At 39.6% G+C, this 26,544-nt stretch overlaps 1 protein-coding gene across 9 annotated transcripts in view; it reads right to left on the reverse strand.

Moving 5' to 3' along the window:
* Window positions 1-26,544, reverse strand: part of DLGAP2 (DLG associated protein 2) — a 469,035-nt gene that overhangs the window by 364,332 nt on the left and 78,159 nt on the right. For all 9 annotated transcript variants that reach the window (XM_068678444.1, XM_068678448.1, XM_068678451.1 and 6 more), the window contains one exon: window positions 24,260-24,314. In XM_068678444.1, the coding sequence (XP_068534545.1) occupies window positions 24,260-24,314 (55 nt within the window). The remainder of the gene's footprint in view (window positions 1-24,259; window positions 24,315-26,544) is intronic.

Below are 26,544 nucleotides of genomic sequence, written 5' to 3' on the forward strand. Positions count from 1 at the left end.
AGCTGCCTTGCACCCCAAAATAAAGCGGCTGCAACCAAGAAGCTTCCCACTGGGCAGCTCCTTAGCCTCAGCCACCATCTGCCCATGTCTAGGCATTGTCTGAGAAAAGGATAGTTTTGGCCCGAGCAAAAAAAAATAAACCAGTGCCAAATAAATAAATAAATAAATAAATTAGGCTAGCAAAGGTTTTGCAGGGAGCAATAAGATAAGATCTGTGCACTGCATGGTTCTGTTTACTAGTACAGATGTAGCCTCAGTCCTTATTTACTGTCTGGATGAAATCATATCCATAATTTCTAATATAAAATAAGAAAGAAAAAGGGAAAAAAAAAAAAAAAAAAGAGAGAGAGAAAGGGCTCAAAGCAATAATCTGAAAAGCCAATCAACACAAAATCTATGTTAAAAAAATAAGCAGAATCTGCTCTCAAGAAGAAGAGCTCATGTCAAACTGTTGTGAGGAACACAAATATCTAGCTACCAGCCCTGTAAAAACAAAATCCTGCAACCAGACTGAAGTCTTGCAGTCTTCATATTCCTTTCACTGCTAAGCACATTATTATCTGGACGTAAACCTGGGAGACATAACAGAATGAAAAAAATACGTCATCTGGAAATTCAGTGAGTAGCTGTTGAAAACAATGTTAACTCTTTACTTTGTAACAAATCTCTGCACCTAACCCTACAGATCCAGGAGTGCTTAAGCTGGAAACCTCAAGGCAGCTCCGCTACCCCAACATTTGACCGCTTGGTTCTTCTGGCATTGTAATGGGACCTGTAGCTGCACAACTAGGAATCAATCCAGGTTAAAAGGGTAAATTTTCATCTGGATTGGTTCTTTGCATGTGCTCAGATGGATTTTTCCACAGCCCTGGCAGTGGGGGAGTGTAGGATTGGTCATCCAAGATCAGGATTGGCTCTTCTCACCAACGTAAATCGCTCCAGGGACCACAGGGTGATGACAGGCAGCCAAACCTCCCTGCAGTGCCCATGCACGTATAACTCCAGTGATGTGTGCCCAGGTTCATGGTGGCCTCACCTGTAAGTTTGCAGAAATATTAATAAGGGTAATCTAAGGTTCCAGAAGACCTGTGGGAGCTACCACAGTACAAGGAAGAATGATATTTTGATCTCTCTCTTACCTAATTTCTCACTGTTGAATTTTAATATTGCTGCTGAGATGGGATAGTATCACAGGCCAGAATTGGCACTGTGGGAAATTAATTTATGAGCAAACATTTGAGACGTGTCCTGCATTCAGCCTCACACACGAAAAAGTGGATTGTGTGCCCCTATTGCCCTACCCTTGCTGTGCTCCCAGCACAGATACAGAGAGTGTTCGGATTTGGCAAGTCCACCAATTCTCCAAGAGGGCAATCTCTTACCACCTCTAGTAATGCTGCAGCACAGCTCACAGATAATTACTGCCTCATCAAGTTTCCAAAATGTTCCCCATCCATCTTACCCATTCTGCTCACTAGCTATTGTCAGGAGCTTTACATATTTGATAGCGTAATCTTCCTTTGCTTATTATTTGTTTTTATTATTATTGTACCATTATAATCTCATTATAGTCTTTTCTAGTTTCAATTATTGTATTTATTTTTTTTCTGAGTCACTGTAATTGCTTTTAGTTTTTAATAATGTTTAAAATTTCCACTCTCTGAAGCAAGCATTATCATTCCCATTACAAAATTCAGTTAAGAGGTTGTCAACAGTCTTGGATTGCGCTGCTCTTGGATTGATCTTTTTGCAGTGCATGATACATGGAGCATGTCTTGCCAATGTCTCCAGCCTACAAAAGTAGATTCACTACTAAACAACAGACTCATCAACTTATAAGAACTCATTGCAGAACTTGTCTTCGTATTTGTATGAAAGAGAAATATGTTATAAAATGCTTAAAGCCCAGGAGCATTATGCATTCATTTTCCAATTCATCCAACTGTGGGAATTACTGGTTTTCTACTCTGGGTGTGCGCGGCAAAACTACAGTTTTATGACAAGACTCTGAACTTCTGTGACTCAGCAGCCATTAAGCTTCCAAAACATAATCACATCAATAAAGTAATAAAGTAACTCCCTTCTGACAGAAAATAAGACATTCTCCTCATTTCCCATGCTGTAACCTGTCAGGAACCCACTTAAAATCAGTACAACTTTACTTGGTTGCATGGCTTGTCCCTGAGAAATGTTTGCAGAATCACTGCTTGAAATTCTAATGATGCCATTATTTATTTAACATAGAAAACTTTGCTATCACAGCTGATTAAATTAATTTACATGCTTCTGACATACCAGGATTGATATTTTCCTTTACATTTAAAATGCATTGATATTGTGTATTTATTTTTTCTTTTTTGCCGTTCTTGGTATTTTAAAGAAATTGCTTAATTACTCTCTTGTGTAGGCAAAGCACTTATGTAGCAAAAATACTTTAATAAGAATTGGGTTTTCTTTTTGAAAATAAGTAGAGCTGAATTCATGAATAACTTGGCAACAGCTTGAGCCCTCCTTTATCTAGGAGAATTATTTAAAGACGTGTACAAGTCCCACTGTGACAACAACACAATTCGCACATGCAACAAGAAAAATATTGCACTACTCTGCTCAAGAAACACTTTCCAATGTTTTGAGAAACATGTCTCCGCACTTAGTCTCACGCAAGTCACATTCATCACACACATCACAAGCATGTAATGTTTTCAGACTCTTAAAATTTGACTTTGAACTCAGCAGTTAGATGCTGAATATAGCACTTATTTGTGTACAAAACTAGATTAGGAAAGTTTCTGGGTATTTGTCAGGGAAAGACTGCTCCAGTGGATGCATGTACCTCTCAGCAAGCCACAGTTGATATCCTGTTATTCCATGTTACACTTAACAGTCAGATACATTCAGAGGTACTGCAATGAAACTGCTCTTCAGGTTGTTCATCTGCATAGCTAATGATCACTTTAAAGACAGAAAGCTCCATCCGTGATAGCATCAAGATGAAAGTTAAAAGCTGTGAAGTTAAAGACAGCTGGGAATAAGATAGTAATTTAAGTGTAATTTTCAGGAGAATACACAGGCTGCATTGTACAGGTAGCAGGCTCTGATGAAGAAAGAATTTGGGCCTGCTCCTGGAGCCCTTAATTACTGGAAAAGCCTCTCACATACAGTTCATTGTTTCACAAAAACCTGGAAAGGATTATTAAACCATCTTGCTCAAAGTCTATTTCTCCGAAGACATCTACATTTTACACAAAAACTCCAGCCAACTTGGTTGTCTAAAACATAACCTTTTAGAGGCACTCATCAGCTCCATGTAATTGTGTTACTGGCTCCAGCACCTGCAACTTGACCACTGAAATTGCACGGCACAAAGCATTTTCAGAAAAAATAACATGCAATAAAAATTAGGCAAAAAATGGTCTACTTGGAATAGCAAAGAGAAGGAAGGATATATATATATATATATATATATATATATATATATATATATATTTTATGTTCAGTGGTTACCTCACTGCAGCTAATATCTAATTTTATATTTAGCCAAATTGGCAAACAGTAATTACAGTCTTAATGGCAATCAGTGTATGCACTCAGTTGCACAAGTAAATAAGTAAAGCAGCACAGATGAAGATCTTTAGATTTACCTGAAGCGCATTAGCAAGGTACCTGAATGACAAGTAGCTTGCAATTTCCAATAAATGAAGGTGAGGGAGGCTAAGGAGCCTGGTGTTCAGAAGGGTTAACATTTGGATAGGAATTACAGTGCATGTCTCATGCATATTCTATAAATACACCTCTAACTAGACAGGCCTGATCTCCCTGAGCTGAAAGGGTCAAACACAAATTCCTTAGGTATGATAGATGTGATACAAAACAGATCTAAAATAGAGAAATGAACAATTTGTTATGGGAAGTGGCCATTCCACTGGATAAACATCTTCAGCATCAAAATATATATATACATATCTTGTCTGTCTGTGTTCTTGTTCTACTTTTTCCAGATAGATTGAAGAACTTTGTATTAGAAAATGTTTTTCACCCTGGAGTGATATTCATCTGGTTCAACCCAAATACACCTACTTTTTCTGAAAACCCAAAGATCAAGCTCTAGGTCAAATTGTGAGGCATTTTACCCAGATCTTAAGGTTTTTGTTTGTTTGTTTGTTTGTTTGTTTGCTGTATTTTTTCTCTTTTCTACATGTCCGCAAGTTTATCCAAGATCTCTTCCACACAAGAAACCTGTAATGTTCTAATACTAATTTCAATAGTCCCATTTTTAATTCTCCCCTTCCTATTCCCTAGTTCTCTATTTAAATACCCTACCAGCAAGTCAGACTTGTAACTCCCACAAAACGTGTTTAGTCTCATTACCACAGAACAGAAAAAGTTGAAACTTCCAAAAATATTTTATTACGCTGCTGTAGTCAATACTAGAATTGTGACCTTCCTTTATTGCTCCTAATGGACCACTTCGCTCTCCCCTAAACCAAAGCAGCTTTGTTGGAAGGTGTCCAGCTTACTGGGCACATATGAGATTGATTTATGTAACTGGCTACTCTAATAGCTATTCATGGTGTTCCAGTTGTTCATTTCAGATACAAGCTTTAAAAGATTTTTTTCCCCATCTTTACCTCCAGGTTAGTGCTGAATAGGGTTAAACCTGCTGCCACTTGCTGCACATCTGTTCCACAACCTTGTTTCAATGCAGTCACGACAACATTTGAGGTCTGTCTTTTAACCAGCATCCAGCCCATTAAGTCTGTGTTCTGCTAAAACAGAACAATGGTTTTAAAATTGTCTGCATCGAGTCAAACTGCTTACAGCACTTATACACATTTGGCTGAAATGAACTAAAACCTCAAAGAAAAAATCTCTTGGCAAGACCTACTTTCAAAGAAACATAAAAAATTACAGAGTCTAAAAGTGTAACTGTTTACTAGCAAAAAATATGAGGTAGGATTCAGTTTTTGTACCAAATGAAACTCATTTGCTTCTGGAACTATCCTGATTGCTACTGGGCATACTGGTTTATCACTGGTGTGGATAGATTTCTCAGTTCTCTCTGAATTATTCCAGTATAAATAATGATTCAGAAAACCTTCTCAAGTAACTCTTTCCAGATTTCTAGATATAAATGACCTGACTTTACAGATACTAACATTTTTCTTAAATACCACTGGTATGGACAGTCTAAACAACTCACTTAATACAAGGCCTTCAACCTGTAAAGTCATATAAAGAATAGACTTATTTATTGAAACCCTCTGACTTCATTTTTTAACATCTTCAACCTTCTTCAACTATGATGGACTTATTCCTCTGCTTGTTCTTAATTTTATTTTTTAAATTAGACTTTTCCCTACCAAGTATGTACTTTTCCCTGATGCCCTTGAGCTCACTGAAAATGATGAACACTTTCAAGTGCTTTGCTGTATCAGGTCCTAATCAAGGAAGAAATCAGGCCTACAGAAACTTTCCTATCTGTGATGACAGAAAGCCCAGAAGCCAGCTCTGCATCATTTTAATTTACACATCCATATTTAGAAATAACCTTTGCATTTGACAACCAGGCTGATGCGATCCTCAACAAAGACAAACTCACCGAACTTTAAAACATTATTTTAACACACTTCCCGGATGCATTAATGAACATCCCAGACAGAATATAAAGCTATTTTTGACTTGCACACCAATAGTTGGAACTAAACTTCCGTATGGAATAAATAAATAATAATAATAATAAAAAGTTTAAGAAATTTGAAGTAAAGGCTTTCAAAAAAAAAAAAAAAAAAAAAAACCAACACAACGAAGCTATAATTGGGCTACAGTTTCTTCAGACTCCTTCATTAGAAAACAGTAACTGGCACACACAAGGTGAAAAAATGTTTTAATATTAAGAAATTTGCAGGGGAAAAAACCTAGGTGGAAGACAATTACACAGCTTTTACTACATACATATATGATCTTTAACTCATTTGCATAAAATACTTAATGTTCAAAATCATTATTGCAGCAATATGCCTAACTGAATTTGTATATTTTGTATAACATAAGAAAACAGAGCGATTAAACTCCTACATATTTACTTCTTATTGTGTAATTTGAATGTGAACATATTCAATTAAAAATAGTTAAGTAAAGAAAACACAGATTACCACTGGGATGGTAGTTATTTTATTAAAATATGCCAATATGGAATTGTAGAACAAAGTCATTGTAGTCTGTCATCTGATTTTTGACTATCATTTATTCATTGACCAGTGAACATACAATATTATCTGTGCACCCCAAAGTCAGTAACTACAGCATAAATTAAACTTTTGTGTTAAAAATTCCAATGCTGACATTAATGAGAACATGCTAAATGTTTTTCTTGGCTTTCTGCAAAGATCACTGCTAAATTAATTCAATGGAATGAACTAAGTACTATGGATAAGGATACAGAAACAAGAACTCTTTTAAAAAAGGCATGATTTACCACAGATGGAGGATTTCAGGAAGGCAAGAATGGAGAGAGGATATATTCGATAATGAAGAACCAGTCTATAAATGAACATATAATGGCTTTCTTAAAACTCAGCTTTTAAACTGAGACTTTCTTTTTACGCTTCCAATTCACATCATTTAAGAAGCATTAACACTGCTGGGCTGCTGTGTTGGCCTGCATCATTTGCTTTTCAATTAGTGTCAGAACAGAAGCAAATGCTTAATAAAATTTTTTAAAGATTTTGTTTGGGCAAAAACAAAACAAAACAAAAATAAAACAAACATATTGGCCAAGAGGGCCAATGGGATCCTGGCGTGCATTAAAAGGAATGTATCCAGAAGGTCAACGGAGGTGATCCTCCCCCTCTACTCTGCCCTGGTCAGGCCTCACCTGGAGTATTGTGTCCAGTTCTGGGCTCCCCGGTACAAAAAAGACAGGGATCTCCTGGAAAGAGTCCAGCAGAGGGCCACAAAGATGATATGGGGCCTGGAGCATCTTCCTTATGAGGAAAGGCTGAGAGACCTGGCTCTTTTCAGCCTGGAGAAGACTGAGAGGAGATCTCATCAATGTGTATAAATACCTGAGGTGTGGGAGACAGAAGGATTTGGCCAACCTCTTTTCAGTGGTTTGCAGGGACAGGACAAGGAGTAATGGTCACAAGATAGAGCACAAGTTCTGCACCAACTTGTGAAAGAACTTCTTCATGGTGAGGGTGATGGAGCACTGGCACAGGCTGCCAGGGAGGTTGTGGAATCTCCTTCTCTGGAGATATTCAAGGCCCGTCTGGATGCCTACCTGGGCAGCCTGCTGTAAGGAACCTGCCTTGGCAGGGGGATTGGACCCGATGATCTTTCAAGGTCCCTTCCAACCTCTTCAATTCTGTGATTCTGTGATTCTGTGATATATACATAGAAAGAAAAAATAATAATAAAAAAAAAAAATGAATAACTATAGGACATTGTTGGGATCAATGAACTCTGGTCACATTTTGTTCCCACTGAAAGAGCATATCTCAATGCAATCATATCATACTTGAGGAAAGGACTTTGTGAAGGCAAGATTCACCTTTTCCCATCAGGTTTAGAGAATACAGTCAAGGGCCAAGAATCTATTTCAATATTTTTTTCCTGGAAAAGAGAAATCTCAAATCCAGTGCAAGTTTCCTGGTACATAATACATCATTGCAAAAATAGAAGCACTCGTCTATCCTCTGTGGCCATTACGGACTGAACAAACACCAGTAGGTTTAAAGTTGAAACAGGGTACATTCAGTTTGAAGTGTTTTGCACAGTATCTAATTGTAAGGCTGATCAAACATGGACCTTTCTAACATAGCCTTAGAAAGTCGTGAAACCTGCCCTAAGCTACACAGCTATCAGAAGTGACCTCCCAGTGGGTACAAACAGAGTTTGCATTAGTGAAGGATAAGACACTATATGATCTATTATCTGAATGAGTTAAAATGGAAAACATAGGAAACACTTGAAAAGCCATCAATTCAGATACAATTACAATGAAAAAAAAATTGAAAAATACCTAATTTCTCTTACTACAGTAAGTTTTATACTAGATTAAACAATATGCCATTAGGCAGAGTTCTTGTACATTTCACATTCTCCAGGTAGTCCACATGAGGAGAAATTATCATTCACATTGCTGTTAAACTATATACATATAGCTTATACATACATATATATATATAACTGTATCCTTCCAGTACCTTAAGGGGACCTATCTAGAAGCTGGGAAGGGACTATTTATCACAGAGTGGAGTGATAGGACAAAGAGTAATAGTTTTAAACAAAACAAAATGAAAAAGATTTAGATTAGTTATGAGGAAAAAAATTCTTCACTCAGAGAGTGGTGAGGCACTGACACAGGCTGTCCAGAGACGCTGTGGATGCCCCATCCCTGGAAGTGTTCAAGGCCAGGTTGGATGGGGCTTTGAGCCAAAGTGTTCCATGATTCTGTACAGAACTAGGCAACAATTCCACAAGAAGTTGTGTTCATAGGCAGATAATGCTGTAAATTCACAGTTGCCACCCATAAGGAAGATATCAAAGGTAACAGTACAGGACATGCTCATGAAGACAAAGATAGAGATATTACTGAACTGTACCAGAGAGACTGAATTATGGACAAGCTTTATTTATCACCTATATAGAACTTAGGAAATGCAAACCATGATTCTTGGAAAGGAAGAATAATTCTGAAAAGCAAATCACAGGCAATAGGAATTGTGTTAGAGAAGACATGTTGCTTGTGAGAGTTTGAAAACTCAATCTCAAGAGCAACAACATTCTGGCATGACTGACCTGCCTTCACCATGGCTGGCCAGGGTGCAAATAGAACAGCCAGTGAAGATAAGAATGGATAATACAAGTTCCATCCTTAACTTCATTGACCACCCACAAAACAAACAAAATACAACAACACATTTTTGTTTCTTTTGCAAAATGAATGGACTCTTGGCACTCCCATTCTATCCTACTCATATGTCTTGAGAGACAAAATTCAAGACCTACTGTGCTGTGCATGTATGCCCAATGCCAGGTGGAAGCAGATAACAAAGAAACACCAAAAGATGCGTAGTGCAAGCTAAACCTCCCAGGTTCTCTTAGAAAGCATAAGGTTAAGCCTTGTCTTCCATCAGATTCCTTAAATGGGAAAAGAAATATTTATGGTGCAGCTTTTATACCTTATTCAAAAGATCCAACAGTGAGGCAACAAAATTCAAGACAAATAACAACAGTTTTTCAGGAAGCCATATGTCTTCTAAAATGCCAAGCAGAGATGTCAGTGAGAGTTAAAGATGCTCTGCAGTTTACTGTTGAGAGTAATTTGTCAATAACTTCCATGACTCCATGATAAAAGATTTTTTTTTTTCAGAGAAAACAGCCCACCATTACCTAATGCCAAATAGTTAAGAATGTGCTAGCCCAAAAGAGTAAATTACTTAAGTTTAAGCACACTGAATATCAGCCTAAGAAGTGTCTCTTACATGACTGGAAAAAAAAAAAAAATAGGTAAGTTACAAAGAACAAAATCAGATCAAAAAGAAGGACACAAAACTAGAGAGAAAAAATCCTACAGGGAGCCACAAAACATTAGGCATGGAAATCAGCAAAATATCTAATAAAGTGATAAAGCTGACAAATAAATAAAAAACAAGGATGAGAAGAACTACCAACAAGGGAGAAGACTGGAGTTATTGACTATGCTGAGTTGTGAATGGCCCTAAAGGAAAAGGAAAACACAAAGCATCAGAGAATATATCAGTGATCTGTGATGTTCTTGAGTTACAACTCAACAAAATAAAAATAATGAAATGACATAGGATGTCTTCCACAAGGACTTACACAATAGAGTTTGAAAAGAAGAAAGATGACTACAGCCTCCCCACACATAAATTACTTGAGTAAACAAGTCAGAGAGTAGCTGGAGCAGAAAACAATGAATACAGACCAGCAACAATTACTTGTAATGGTTCCCAACAGAACCGTATCTTTGCAGCTACAAGGTTGGGATTTTGATTAAGTCCACCTTAAGGGCAAAATCTGCCTTTCGCAATGAAGGCAAATCTCATGCAATTAAAAGGACAAGCAATCAAATCTATTTCAGATCTACCTTTTCTTGAACTTCAATTCCCAATGACATGAAGTCCAATCAAAACCAAAAACCTGACAATGCAAACTTTCTTTCAAGCTAATATAAGAAATGGAAAGACAATCATATTGCAGGCTTACACTCCACCTTCCAGAAAAAAAAAAAAAAAAAAAAGAAAAAAAAGAAAAAAAGAAAACAACAAGCAAAATAAAATACTTTCATTCCTTCTAAATCATCTTTTTCTGCCTATACAATCTGATGTGCTTATATTAGCACTTTGAGTTCATCAGTTATGAGGGCTCCCTCACACAGCTAGTCCCTCTGAAGTGATAGAAAGCATCTGAAGAGTTTCAGCTGAACTTTACAGCCTGCCTAAAGAAGCTGTCTCATTTGGATGATACCAAGACACCTGTGTTTTTATGGACAGAAGTAGATACCTATTTCTAGCCCCATCCAACAGCCTTGTTCTTATGGGATATCAAAGGATTCTGTTGTGTTGGTCACCATTGTATCCAAAAAGTTTCTCAAGTAACAACAACGATAAACACAATACTGTTAAAGAATCTGAAAAAATAAACCTAAAAATTGGGGTTTTGGTGTCTCACTACTGCCACCAGGAGACAGCAAAGTTTTGAGCTATGCTTTGTGTTTCTCAGGAAAGGACCAACATCTTCCCTTTACCCCAGCATCCACATCAATTTCTCTTCTACATTTTCAAAACCAGCTACCACTAAAAGTTAGCAATTGTTTTTGTCGAACACTAACACAGCAGTTCTTCAATGAATTAAGCATTACACATTGTCCATAGCAATGAAATATGTGAAGTATCTTGCTTATTAGATGGCAATTCTCTTCAAGTTGTTAAAATGTATTTAATATTACAAACCGAAGTAAAGGTATCGACCTCATTGCAATCCTGCATGACAGAAAAAGTTCAGAATAAATTCCCAGTAACTTGAGTGCCAGCAGTCTCTTTACCATACCAAAATCAAAGAGGCTTACCCCTTCCTAACTTTGGCTATTTCAGTTTTGACTTCTTCGTTTCCAAAAAAAAAAACTCAAGCACAGGTCCTGCTCAAAGTTAAAAAGGGAAAAAAGTCCTAATTTGGAGAGGATACCTAAATGAAAATAACTTATTGCTATGACAGTTTAGTTTACCCATTTTTCATTCATCAAATCTCTACATTTTTGAAGAGTTAGGCTCTTTATCATCTATGAAAAGTGAAAGAATTTGGCAAAGTCATCTCTTTGATATAGCAATATCTATTCACTCTGACCCTGACTCTTACCAAAGATTTCACTAAGCCACTTGAATTCCTTCACCACAGTTTTTATCTTTAAAAATCTGACTACCTCTTTCAGCAGCAGGGGAAGACTCATTCCTAAAACATAAGCTGAGATCAGTAATCCTGCGGGAAGTTCATTGTATCAACAGTGAGTACAGAATTCGCCTCCTCAGCTCAAACTCTCCGGTTCAGCACGTGCACCTGCAACACATGTGACCCTCAAAATGGCAGGGGACATGCTCCATGCTCCATGCCCCAGTGCTGCCAGGCAGAGGTGGAAGCCAGCCTCCTCACCATCCTTGTGGTGTTTAGCTGTCCAGAACACACACAGCTCTCCCTGCTGCAGAAACTGCCTCAAGGACCACAACGGAGCATTGCTCCAGAAGATGATACTCCACTTTATGAGATGCAATTTCTTCCATGAAAGGCGTACTGGTTATTCTTAGAAAGCAAGACCTTTCCAGCTACACCCCTGGAAGACAACAAGCAGGTTCAAAAGAAGGAAAGTTCCTGCAAAAGAAGTTTTATTTTTCTGTTATTAGCGAGCGACAAGTTTGCTTCTACACTTTAAGATTTTCCTGTTTTTGAAGCACTTTAAATGTTATTAAGCACCCACTACTCTATGAGCTACGCAAGTATTACCAGCAGTAATGCACTAACTACTGGCACCTACCACCCCACAATCAGTTCAGGAAAATGATTAAAGACCAAAGCAAAAGCCCTCAAAGGTTTGAGGGAAGTCTTCAGTGAAAGGAAGTAGACACATTACTGTTTGTATGGTCAGATGCACAATACCTGCCACCAGAATAATGTGGACAGATATTAATAAAATGAATGTCCTACGAAGAGGAGGCTTATAATACAGCACATTTGTTTATTGTGTCTTCTTACTATTACAGTTTCCATAGAGACTGGGAGAGTTCAAAAATTTCAGCACCGGGCAACAAATTCTAATGATCTTTTTTAAAGAATCGTTATAGCATATATTTAGTGCACACAGAACACATCAGCAGGATTTATATTCAGGTGTATGAAACACAGATCACCAGTCCTAATGCAGAGGTGCTCAGGACTGTGCAGGATTTCTAAGTCTTTGTGGCAACAAGAGAAAGATCGCTCCTTTTAACACATTATTATCAGTCCACGCCATGCTCGTTCCTGCTCTTCAGGCTTTTCAATTTCATGTTGCTTCCTCCAATTGCCCTCCAAACAAGCACAGGAGCAAAAAGTACTGAGGCGTTTTCAAAATATGCTTCCCTTTCCCCGAAGCTTATGTGATATCTTACCCCCTACATTTATAATCACCTACAGTTTAACCATGATGTAATTTCTTGTGCCTTGTGGGCTGATTTCTGTGACTCACCATTTCCAAATATATTTGTGAAGGTGGTTCATGAATTAAAGTTCTGTCAGCTGAAGCCTCCAGCATTGTTCTGCCCATGTTCAGTATGGAGGCTCCTGGCTCACAAGAAGTGTTAATGGTACAGTACAGAGGATCAGTCCTCAGTTTACAAAGGACACTCAAGAAGCCATTATATAATGTAAGACAGCCTGCAAATGCCCCCATGGCTTTCTGTCATGACACCATTATTCTTTGGGAAGTTTAGGTTTCCTATATATACCACTGAAAATCTTCAGATGATTCATCCCCAGGGTTTGCTGTCAGATGAACGCTGTTGTGAGTTATGCTTCTCGTGGTTTCTGCGGGGCTGCGCTCTTGCCCATTGCCTCTTCCCTGATTTTAAGCCACGTCCAAATAACACCCTTATTCTTTGCTTGTTCACAGCACCCTCTTAATCACCTAGAAATTCGTACTTCCTCACTTAAGCAGTTAACTACCTAGGTCTAGCAGACTAATATAGTTCAATAAAATTAATAGCATCTACAAATGACAATGTGCATCCAGTCTTGCAGAATTACTTTCACAGAGGTGTACTGAAACACCGCTTTCCTTTATGAGGAAATGTCTTCACCTTCTTCTTTGCTCCTTCCCTGTCCCAGTGCTATTTGCCACAAGGGAGATAAGCTAACAGGTCACTTTTTGCTGTTCCTAGGCTCTTATTCTGCTTTTCCTCCCTGTTCAACAGCATTCCTCCTCTTGACTGCCAGTTTGGGAAAGTGTCTTGTCCAAGGCAGAGTCACACTGAGACACCTAAACCACATGCATGGAAGCATTTGCTACGTTTCAATCTCAAGTGCAGAGACTACAGAGCTGCCTCTGGTCATGTACTTCTACAATAACCACCACTAGCAGCTTCGGGGATCAGATGCCTTATTGGTGCAGAAACATTTGATATTTCCCATCATGACAGAAAGGAGACAAGTGGTTAAATTACTGTCTGTTGTGCACAATTGTAGACATTAGCAGCTGTTATTTATAGTGCCTATTATGTTATAGTATCCCAAAAGACAGGAGAACCACGTCATGCAGCATTACTACAAATAAAACCATTCTAGCATAGAATAACCCTTTTAAGCATAGAGAATATCACTGTAGGTTATCTTTAAACGGAAAGCATGAACAGCTCAGGTGTTTTGATAACAAAATGTATGTTTTAGTACTCCTTTCCCCCCCCGCCCCCCCCAGCTAATAGAAGAAGAAAGGAAGACAGGAAAAATTGTACATTAATAAAGTCAGGTGAAAGAAAAAAGGTAGGTCTGGAAGAAGTCTCCACCAGTGCATCAGTGGAAGTGGGATGTCTTTTTCTGGAAAATGCACAGCCCATGTTTTTGTCATGGAGAGGCTTGTATGCCACAGCTTTGTAGGTCTGTTATTAATCTTAGGGAGTTAAATGCAAGTCCTAAACATCTGGCAGACTACTCCAAATTAAGCACCATGCCTTAGAGCAAACCAAGCATCATTTGGGCCTCTTATGAAAATAAAAGTTACCTAACACTGAGCATCTCAGACACAGAACCTGATTCCCCATCCTCTCCCATTTGTCTAGTAAAAATGGGGGTAGGGGAAGGACAAAAAGCAAACAGGATTTCTGGAAATATATATTTATATATTTAGGAGTTAGCAATGTGAGCTGTGTTCCTCATTTTTTCTAACTTACATCCTTTTTACAATAAAACTTTTAGCTAATATCCGTTATTCCCATGTTCCCTAAATATATACATATATGTATGTTATGTATGTTCTGTTCTTCAAAAGAGCTTCCACAAAAATGGAGATTATGTTAGAACTGAACTGAATCTGGGATAAGAGTTTAGCAGGCACTTACGATGCTGTTTCCATTACACTTCCTCCTCTCAGAACTGGGATTCTTCCCAAATCAAAGAAGGATATATTTTTAGGACAACAATCTAGTTAAATTGAAATTTAAGGAAAAAAAAAAAAGAGAGAGAGAGAGAGAGAGAAATAATATAATGTTGAGGAACTGGCAGCAAATAAAAATGTGTTTGTTACTTCTATGCTTTGCACAAGTGAATGATTAATGCATACCAGCCAAGAGATCTGTCCTTATTTTCGAGTTGCCTCGCAGTGGCTGGAGTGAGACACGACACTAATGAAACAGGGAGCACAGATAGTTCAGTGTAGGCACTGAGACCTTTAAAAGGTGAGGGAACAGTTTCTTCTGGCCCACAATCAAAGCCAGATCCTCCAGTGGGAACAAAGTCCCAGCATGGCCTATTGCATCCATATGAAACCAATGAATCCAAGACTCCTCGGGCTGCATTACAGCTATAATCCTCCAAGACCTATATGAATTCCCTGTGCTCCTCACATTAATTGCTGGTTGTTCTACAAAACAGTACTAAGATTTTATCTTCTTTAGAAGCACATTTTACCTTACTGTATGGGTAGAAATTTCTGTCTTTCGATTTCTCTGCTCAATTACATGCTCTTTACCTCTACCCACACACTGCACTGTGTTGGCAACACTGCACATTTTGGCAGTGGACCTCAAAACTGTATTCCTCCGCAAGAGAATGCCTGTGTATAGTACACTCACAGACACATACACACCCCCTCAGTCCACGTGATTCATATACTGCCTGGGCAACCATCTCACAAATAGATGGAAGCACTGAAAAACAAAAATCCTGACCTCTGGCATATAGAAATCAGCCATTCTACTCACTGCCTTCGTTTAGCAATGCTCAGCCACATTATTAACAGAACTGGTTATCAGAGCTGTATGGAGTTTATGATGTACATTTGTTATCTCTTCCTTCGGTAGCTGAGCTGTACACATTGGGAATGCTTTACAAAACATCTCAGAAATAAAGGTCAAGAAAGCTTTCCTGCAAGAGATGCTGTTTTCTGAAGAGAATTTCCTTCCTACACACCTTCAGCCACCAGAGCTCTTCTGATGCTAGACAAAGAGATGGCAAACACATATGCCCACTCACATCTCTGCCTCTAGAAGAACACTTTACCAAGTTAGAGCCCCTTCTTCAGCCCCTGCTCCCCCACACACATCCTCGTCAATGCACATGAGGCTGAGATCGCTGTGAAAGTGGTATTTTACAGCTCATGGGTTATATTTAGTCCTCAGAGCACCAGGGCTAGTCAGCCTTGCCTTTCAGGGGAGGATGTTGTATTGATCTCGGGACATGTAATGTGACGTCCAAACATCCGCTTGCTCAGTTTTGGTTTGGGGACTACGTAGTTTGGGGTGAAACACAATCATGACTTCCAATAATGGTAACGAGAGGGGAAAAAAATCAGAAAGGAGGAACAGACTGGGCACAGTGAAGGATGCTGAACACCAAAAAGGACTTCCAGCCAGCTAGGGTACTACGAAAAGGCTGAAGCAGTAGAGCAGTGTGCTAATATCTTGGTTTTGGCTTCATAATCCAAATGGCACAGAGATCCGGGCCACCTAGAGTCTTAAACAATTTTATCCTCACACATATCCAGAATCTCCTGACCTGTCCAACTATTGTATGTGCAACAACAGATATTAATTAGCTCTACTGCTGGAAGTATTGAAGACATTGAAGTAGTCAAGATTCCGGAATACTGGAGCACTGGCACAGGTTTTTTGAGAGGCTCTTTTTGAGAGGCTGTGGGGTCTCCCTCTTTGGAGATCTTTGAGATATGCCTGGACGTGCATGGTCTTGGGCAACCTGCTCTGAGTATGCCCCTTGACATCACTGCAAACTATCTGATCTTCAGCTCTTGCCAGTTGTTCCTCATCCACACGCTGAATCATTGCGAGAAGTGGAACCAACACCCTGGTCCCTTACAGCCGTGCTCCCCGTGCTGCTGATCTGTAGGTATTAGAAAAGCTAGAGTGAAACACTGACTGAAGACCAAAGTTCAGGTAACAGGCTTGTATTCGGCTTGCGGAAACAGAAACAGGAAATCTAGAAATGAAACCTCACCCACTCAGGGATATTAAAATAAAAAAGTTCAGTATCTTTACCCAAACCTCCTGATATTTGAATTTGAATTTCATTCATTCCTACCATCAGATCATCTTTCCAGAAGAAAAAACAAACAAACAAACAAAAAGTCCATCTTTTCCAAGACTCTAGCCAGTGTTAACATGTTCAGCCAAGTCAAGCAAGTCACCTGGAAGAAGAAAGGACACAGACAAAAGTATACAAAACTTTATGCAGTGCAAAAATGGAACATTAGACATTAGCTAATCAGTTATCACGTCACGTTTAGAGAATGGTTACACTCTGCACTCTTTTCTAAACAAATCCAGGTTGGAATAAAAAAGGTTCATTAGAAAAAAAACAAACAAAAAAAAAAAAAAACAGTTTTAGATGTATGCTAGTGTAATATACAAGGAAGAGGGGGGAAAGTGGATTTTTTTAGCCTAGGTGTTAAAATCTAAAGAGAGGGAAAACCAAATAAGGCCTTCAGAAAGGGTATCTACAAGGAGCTGGGGAACAGAAAGTACCTATTGTCCAGATGAGTTAACAAGCTCAAGTTGCAGCAAGAAAGATGTGGGTTATGAACAAGGAAAAGTCTTCAGTGGTAAGGTCAAGTAACCTGAAAACAAGGCCTGGAAAGGCTAGCAGACATCTGTCAGGAAAGATGTGGGTATAACCGATCCTCCCTGGGCACACTAGAGTCTGGGTCCCTCCCATTCCTGCCTCCCTGCTAGCTTCGTTGATCACTGCAGGCAGAGTAAGGAAAACAGTCCAGAGAGCCCAGACCTCCTCTTCCCCAAGGAAAGGCTAACATTAAACATAGGCTGAGGTTCAGCCAGCGAGGAAAGGGCAGAAGAGTGAACATAAGAATGAGTTGTTTGCAATAACTAGCAGGCTCACCCCATGATACACACCTCCGCACAGCCCTGACTCTGCTGGTCAGGTCAGGTCAGTAATGCAGGGGGAAAGGGGCTGGAGAGCAGGAATCTCTAGGGAGAAATGAGGAGTCCAAATTATGCTCCAAATGCATCTGAGGATATTCTTTGTTTCACACTCAGACTGGAGCATTTAAATTAGATCTTCTCTGGCCAGGATGATTTCCTCCCTCAGGTTCATTCTCCAATTAATTGCTGTCAACATTTTTCACAATGTGAGTTACATTTGACAAGAACTTCTGTCACAGCTTATCACCCCTGCCACTGGATATCACTTCACACCCTTTCATCTGTTTTTGCTTGCACAGTCCAGTTCAGTTCTCCCTTCTTTATCCTTTACTAGTGACCCCGTACACCTCCACCGAGTTACGGTAACTGGAATTGCTCATAACAGCTCTAAATGAGAGGAATTTATTTATTTTTATTTTGCAAAGGTTAGCATCACACGACTGGTCAACTGAAAGCAAAACAACCTTGATAGCAAGGTATGAGAACTTCCGGATTAAGCAGAAGATTAAGAAAATACTTACTCTTGCTTTATTTTCACCCCTCTAATTCTCATTTCCATGGAAACAGGGCTGGAAAGTACCAGCAGGCAGCCTGCAGCTGAACATCTGAATGAGAGTGCTCGTGTTGAACTCAGCAAGCAGGCAGCAGGTGAAGCCTGCAGGAGCTGCCTAAAAATCTATAGCTGCGTTTTGAAAGGAAAAGGACAGCCTCGAGTCAGGCAAAGGACTTCTAAGCAGGATTACATGTAACCCTAGTGAATATTCTTGCATTGCAACAGCTGATAATCTGACTTCATCTTCTGTAAAATATAAGGATAAAATTTCTTTATCTCAGCTGCACCAGGCAAGAATCCATCACAATTAATTAAGCACCCTGAAACGTTCAGATAGAGGATGATATACTAGCAAAAAGGATAACTTATTTTTTGTAACAGAGCTTTGGCTTCCAGACACTGTCCTGTAATTCCTTCTGTGAAATCAAACTGGCTGCTGCCCAGTCCATACACGTGTGTTTTGAGTCCAGTCATACGGATGGCTCTTCTTACAAACATCCATTGCAGTTTAACTAATGTGTATATGGAAAAAACAAACAAACAAACAAACAAAAATAGAAGTTAGTAATGTATTTGCTAGCTATAAAGCACATAGGTTCTGAGAACCACTCCACATTCCTTGTATTATAAAAGCTACTAGGGCAACCCAACTGTACATATTAAAAAAAAAAAAAAAAAAAGGCAAAAAAAAAGGCAATGTTAACTTCTTTACTCATTTTAGTAAAGTTTCATAGAGGAATTCTTTTTAATACCATCTTAGATTTTTCGCCGGTTCAATATTTGCTCTTCAAGCAACAGGAAAAAAAGCAAACAAAAGAAGGATGAAACATTACTGTCTTGGGCTATGCTTTACCCAAACAAGAGATCGGTTATTATTAAACTCCTGCTTTTGTATCTAAAGCAATTACCACTTTCTCAAACAGATATTATTCATTCTTTGTAGAGAACAGAACACTGGTCCCACTTTGTGTCAATGCAATTTCAGCCAATATAATGGACAAAACAGAACGATCATAACGAAGGAGGTAATGTCTTAGGCAAGTGCAGTATCGGCACACAAGAACTGACCTGAAAATGGATGATGAAGAAACTTGAGACAGCATAAATCTTTCTTTTCTCTTTTTTTTGAAGAGTGTTATTTAAAGTTTAACAGAGCTATTTATCAGAATCAAGTCATCCTGATAGGTGTGGCTGTGCTTTATTTTACCTCCGTTCTCCTTTGCCATCGGAGAGGAAATGTGAGCTTAAAGCACCAGAGAACAAATCAACACGAGAAACTGTTAGTGACTATTGATTCATTACTTCCTCTGAGATCTTCAGCGGAAAAAATGAGCCCAAATTTAGCAGTCCACCACATATCAAACTCACAGCTATGACGGAAAAGGACAGTACAGAAGCTGCTTGTGCAATTTTCTTGCATCACAGGAAACTAATAACTGTGCTTCAAGAGCACAACCATGGCAGACACAGCATATACCCATCAGCATCTCTGCGGTGCAAGAATATCCATTTAACAGCTGCAGCAATGGCAAAAATTGCACAGAGCACACTCTGTTAATGAGTCCCACTGATAAGTCCCTTTTTGCTATACCAGGTATATTTGTATTTGCCTTGAGGATCACTTACAGGGACAGATCACAATGCTGGGAGCCCTGGCATAGGCAAAAATCAAACTCCAAATATTTCATTGATCTAGACTGAGCCTGATTAAACATAGCATACACAAAAGCATAAGCTTTCACATAAATTTCCTCTTTTTCTTTGTGTGAAAGTATCTATAGCTAAACAACCCACATGCACTGCCTAAGAGCTCTACTTCAAGCAAGACTAGAAATAAAACAATTTAAAAAAAATAATAATTTAAGAAATAATCCACATCACTGAACACTGACTTCTCTTTTTTAAAGCTGCATTTCTACCTCTCAAATATTTATTTATTTATTTATATATATATTTTGTAAGGAATGACAAGATATTCTGTACTTAAAGGCTACCTTCATTTCAAGGGTAGAAACCAAACACACTGATCATACTGTACAAACAGCTCTCCCAACCATCATAACTGCAAACCTTGCTAAGGGGAGAAGGGAAATGACAGCCTTGGCACCTGTTTAAGATTTACAGAAGTGCTCAAACAGCAACAAGAGGGACTTCTGACTTGGCTGAAGAGTTCCAGCAGGCTGGGGATGGATCATTCCTGGAAATGTTTGTAAAGGGAATTATGGCTGGCTGCACTGGATGCATGCATGCACCAAGGGTGGTGGACATACATCAATAGGGGTGGCTTATTTCTTCCAGCTGCAGCTTGAAAGAGAGAGGAATATAATTCGAGAAAATAAGCAAGCTGCTCCCCGCCAGGTCATTAGTACCTTCACACTGTTTCCCCTTATGAACTTGTTAGTAACACCTGTACAGGGCATGTAACTGCTTTTCTTCCAATTACCTTTATACCTGCTAATGCACCGCAGTTGCTGCTGGCTGGTTAACTTAAGGGAGATGGAAAGAAACCAGGAATGGGCATCAGTGAAGCTGTTTGTTGTGCTTATGGCAAACAAGAAGGAAGTACAGAATAAAGGTGTCTGATCTGGGATCTTTTGCCTGTTGAGGCATGGGTTATGTGGCAAATACAGGTTCTGCATACCAGCTAACATGGTAATGAACATACATTATGCCAATATGTGCCATATGAATTTGTTAATTTAGTAATGAAAATATACTTGTGATTAAAGGAAAGCCACAAATAAATTAACACTTCAGAAATGAAACATCATCATCTATTAGAAAAGCTTAATGCAAGCACTCAGCTCAGACACAGAGATCTGGTAACTGCTTTATTTGTTTTAAAAAAATAAAACCTTCTTCCACCTTTGAAGCACCTAATCTCATTAAATATGTCTTCCAAACCTGCATTGCTAGATAGCAGCTGAATTACTTTCTATCCTCCTTTTTGAAAGGCTCTGCATTAAATGTTTTCATAGCCAAGTTATAAGCACTGAAAATAAAAGTTTGCAGTAGATGGGAAAGGTTATCTGTGCCCTTGTGTCGTTTCTTCCCATACGTATCTCTGTTCTCTGGTTTACAGATACAGAATGTTGACACCAAGAGAGTACGTGGTGGCACTTCAACCTTTTACACGGTGAAGGAAGTGTCAGTGGGATTCACAGTTTTCCAGGGCACAGGCGATCCAGGGCCGTACTAATTCAAAGGCTTGTTACATGTATTCCCTGAGACTCCAGGACGGACAAGGCTTGGAGGGCAGCCAGGTGAGGGGATAGTATGGCCTGGCATCACTGGCCTCACCATTCCCCAGGGCTCGTTTCTCTCTTGGGGGTGCAGATCCCCAGCAGCTCTTGTGCGAAGACTGTGAAAGAGGTTGGCCAGAGGAGCGCTCTTCAACCTGTAGCTGAAGACTCCTGAACTGGCCACTCCTGAACTCCTAAATAGATATAAACAAGTGGGGAAACTAATACTGCTTCTGCCTTTCACCCATCCTCCTCCCCACATCTGTGCTCTTCCCCAGTGGTTTTGGAGGTCTTGTTTTATGCTTCTTCTTCTCTTTCTTCTCCCATCCCCCCGTCCATCTCTTTCTCTCCTTTTCATTAGGAACACCCAGCGCTGCACATTCCTAAATTCCTTCAAACACCAGCAACTGAACACAATGATCTGAAGCTTGCAATCTGGCTGTTTCTTCAGACTCACTTAATGAGAACTGAACTGGCCAAGATTATATACAATGTACACATCTGAATTCAGATAGCAGGTTCCAAGTTCACAGAAATTTAATAAATGCCTTCTTCTTAATGTGGACTCATGGATTCTGTCACAACCAAACAGGAAAATGGCTCATGTATCTCTAATCGACTCCACCAACCAAACTCAGCCTCCCAGCAATGTAAATCCCCTACCGCGAAGTAGTTCCAAGCTGCCTCCATCAAACAGGCACACAGAAAATAGGAAGGAGCAAAGAAAGGACAGACAGCCTTAATTATTCACTCTAGGTTACATGAGAAAATTTGAATGGAAGGACACGCAAACTGCTCTTCTTTTCAGGGTTGCAGAAGGCAAGCTCCCCTGCAAAGACCACAGCTCCATCTGTAAGAGCTCCCGGAAAGCACAGCTCCCCTGGTTGAAAACAGGCTGCCAAAATGTACCCCCACAAAATCCTGGCAAGAGGGCCTGCTGCTCAGACAACACACTGGCAATCTTCTCGCCTCTGTTTAACCTCTTTTGTGTTGGGATCCTACAACTGCACCTGCAGCCTGCTAGAAATTCAGTCATTCCTCTCCTCCAGTAAGGAACTGAATCCCCCCACACACACACACATCCTCTCTGAACTCTTCTTCTACTCCTTTCTGCCAAGGATTTAAACACCATAAATGAGGGAAACAGGGAAAATGGAACACAGACATTATCTACTTTGCACCTGCTGGCAACTCCCAACTACGCAGTAGGTAGGCATAAAAATACTCGTAGCAGTCACATAGAAGCAGTAGAAATGACAACTATTTTCATACCTAAGTGTGCTTGAGTTGTACAGAAGTTGTTACATGCCAGAAACTGATGGGATTCTTCTTCAAAGAGCCTAGGTCAAAAATCTTCAAAACAAAATTTTACCAGCAAGCTTCTCTCATACCCAAATGAAAGCACTTCCGAAAGTAACTGGGATTTAGTAGGTACTTGGTATTTTATATAAACAGCTTTCTTGATATTGATTATGAAGGCATATTTCACCCTGTTTAGCCAAATGGTAAGATTCTCAGTGCCCAACACCAGGCCATCAAACTGGCTTTGATACCTACTTGATGCACTTCTGTACAAGTCAAGAAGAGTTTAGTCATCAATAGAACCTGGATCAAATCTTTCTACTACAGATAAAATTTAAAAAGATAATCAACACAAGAGTACACAAAACAGGCTTTGGTCATTATACAGTGTTTCCTTGGCAAAGTTTTCAGGAAACCAGGAAATAAATACAAAGGCAAAGTCTGTCTGCAATCTGTTCACTAATTACAAACTTTCAAATTCTTTCCAGAAGAGGTGTATTATTAACTGTCTTACTATAATGTACTCCTCCCATGTTCACAGATGAAAATGGAAATGAGATTTTAACTTTTCTTTGAGGAGCTGCAGGTAACCACGAGTCGCACTACAGTTCAACACAGTCGTCAAGTTCTCTATGCAATTACGCTCAGTGCAAACTGCACCTGAAATGCAAGTAACAGCAAGCCAAGGAACAAACTGGTTTGTTTTAATTGTCACTACTGGAAGGGGGGGGGAAAGGGAAGAAGTCTTAAGAGCTGCAAGCATTCACATATATTCTATTAAACAGGTACTGAAAACAAGCTGTGTTTTTTCTTCTGCCTCTCTGAAATTAGTCTGTTAAATCAAACTCACAATTCCATCCATATTCTGTCAGTTTCACCCAATTTATAACATTCTAAAAATGATTTTAAAGCTTATTTTAGAAGAAATTGTTTTCCCTGTAATAAAAGAAAGTAAAATTACTTAATCGTTTTATTCTTGTCCATGCTATTGTTCTCATCAATTCATTTGTTCTGGTCACAAACTTATTATTTAAGTCTCCTGCACAATAGCAAGGCATCATTAATGATACACCCTGTGTCATATTCTAACCCCTTAGTACCTAAAAAATAACCACAAAGCAAGCATTTATCTGCAGTCAGAAATAACACAAGACTTTCACACTTCTGTGAATCAAGAGGACCATATTTCAGACTCTTTCTCTTTTCTCTCCAGAACTGTAACTTTATAATTAACAAGAGACACTTCAGAAATTCATACAAGTACTTTTATAAGCAAGACCTGATAGCAATCCCTACAAAAGCAATAGCTCCAGAAAGCTAACAGAAAACACAAAATCTTCATATAAAATCAGATGATTTAAACAAGCTAAGTACCCACACCATCACTAACTAGAACAGACTCCAGTGACTCTAAGTAGCAAACAGGACTTCTCTGTATAATCCAATTTGTGTTTGTATTTCTCCAAACCATAATCCAATATTAACTCATTAAGAGAAAAGTTTACCTGTGTTCCTGTCAGGCAAAATACAGCAATGCTTCTGCAGTATGCCAGGCAGAACCTGTGGAAACAAAGAAGCAGACATTAACATACACGTATTTTCAACATCACATGAAGAGCTGATGATTGTCGGAGTGCATATCTGATCAAGCTTTGTGCTTTCATTCTGGATGCAAATTAACTGTTGTACTGTGCAAATTTGAACCTTACTCATTAGGAACCACATGCTGAGAAGAATGGTACATGGCTGGTTTCTTAGTATTGCCCGTAGTGTCACCCCCTCCCGCAGACTATGATATTGAAAAGTCGAGTAAATGATATAAACACAATTAAATGTGTTCAGCTTAGAAAGATAGCAGGTTATCGGTCAATGCTGCTGCTATTCCTTATTTTGCATGTTTAGCCCTGGGGCTATGAGGTTCGGCTTTTCATAAATCATGGAAGATCAGACTCCAGATCACAGCACTTCCCTTCTCAGATGCCCATTTCCAGTAGCTAACACAAAACCACAAAAGCTTGAGCAAGAAACTCAAGGGAACAGGGACAGATGAAGTCCTATGCTTGTGGTTCACCACATCCACTGTGCTGATTGCCTCTGGCAGCCACTGAGAAATGCTGCAGAATCTTCCCACTACCACTGGCCCTTTCTTCTGGGCAGGGACCTACATTTCTTCACAGGTTTATACACTGAAGTCACCTGTTTTGGTGCAGTTTTGGTGCTCCTACCAGCAGCAAACTAGAAGCACCCAAGACCTATTTTAGTCTGACTTTTACATCTATAATTAACACCCTCTACAACACTATCTGCATCTGTAAAACTGCAGCTTAAAGTTTAACAGCTCTTCCTTTACTGTTTCAGAGAAAAACCCAATTAAAAGCCATGCTCTGAGATGCCCTCTATAAATTGTCCCTTGGGGGTCAACAGGTGTCCTTTAAAGTCTGAAAGGCTCAAAAAAATAAAATAAAATAAAATAAAAATCATCTACAAAGAGATAGGAGACCAGCATCCTATCTAATCACTGTGTGGAAATGCCGGCCTTCCGGCCTTCTAACCACTGAGAACACCCTAGGCAACACCACAGCTTGCGTTAAGTTTTAGAGTCACGGAATCACAGAATTGTCTAGGTTGGAAGAGACCTCAAGATCACCTAGTCCAACCTCTGACCTAACACTAACCAGTCCTTCACTAAACCATATCACTAAGCTCTACATCTAAATGTCTTTTCAAGACCTCCAGGGGTGGTGACTCAACCACTTCCCTGGGCAGCCCATTCCAATGCCTAACAGCCCTTTCAGCAAAGAAGTTCTTCCTAATATCCAACCTGAAAATTCGTGACAGAAAATACTTTAGGGCCTAGGGACCTTTTATCACAGACTGCTGTTGCAGTTTGGCCAAAGTAGGGATGAGGGAATTGGACACGCAGTGCCCTGCAGCAACACCCCAGGGCCTCGTCCCTCCCTGCAGCTTTGTCCAATACACATGCTGATAACCCCTGGGGGACCAACACTTCAGCTCCTCTGTCCTCCAGCACAACAAATTAAAGTCTTAAGAAACTTGCTGCACAATGCTTCCTCCTGAACGCACACATGCAGAGGCAGTGCCACTGCGAAATTGTGCTTTTATTGGCATTTTAACTTGAAGAGCCAGTCTGAGGGCAGAAAGCTGTCTTGGACACAAAGCTGCAGTGAGAAGAAATCTCCCCCCCAGTTCCTCTAAACTCTACTGAAAACAAAGCATATAAATATAAGCTCTTGCAAAAATAAATCTGGCATAATTCTAAAGATAAGCTTTTTGATAAAAGGGAAAGCAAGCTGGGTTTAAGTGGTGGATGTTAGGCACAGGGCAATCAAGGCAGATCCACAGAAACTTCTCAGCATATCCCCCCGACAGATTATGAGGACACTGCTTTGTTGGAAATGCAATTTATGCTCACATTTGGGGCTTTATCACATTGTAGCACCTCTTGTAAGCACCTTTGGCTTGCTAAGCAGCTTATTTTTCCCAGACTCCTTCAGCTCACCCTTTCAAACATACACACGTGTGCTTTTGTCCCTGAGAGGTGCAGGGCTGTAGCTGCCAAGATTTCTGGAGGCTGCCAGGCCAGTGCTCCCTTCCCTAGCCATGACATCGGTCACCAGCACCGCTCTTGGAAGTCCAGAAAATTTGATGGCAGAAGTAAAACCTAAGTTTCAGGGGGGTTCTTACCAATGTTTGTAAATACCTGAAGGGAGGGTGCAAAGAGAACAAAGCCAGGCTCTTTTCAGTGGTGCCCAGGGGACAGGACAAGAGG

The sequence above is a fragment of the Anas acuta genome, chromosome 3 (genome assembly GCF_963932015.1).
Source record: "Anas acuta chromosome 3, bAnaAcu1.1, whole genome shotgun sequence".
NCBI classification, from domain to species: Eukaryota; Metazoa; Chordata; class Aves; order Anseriformes; family Anatidae; genus Anas; species Anas acuta.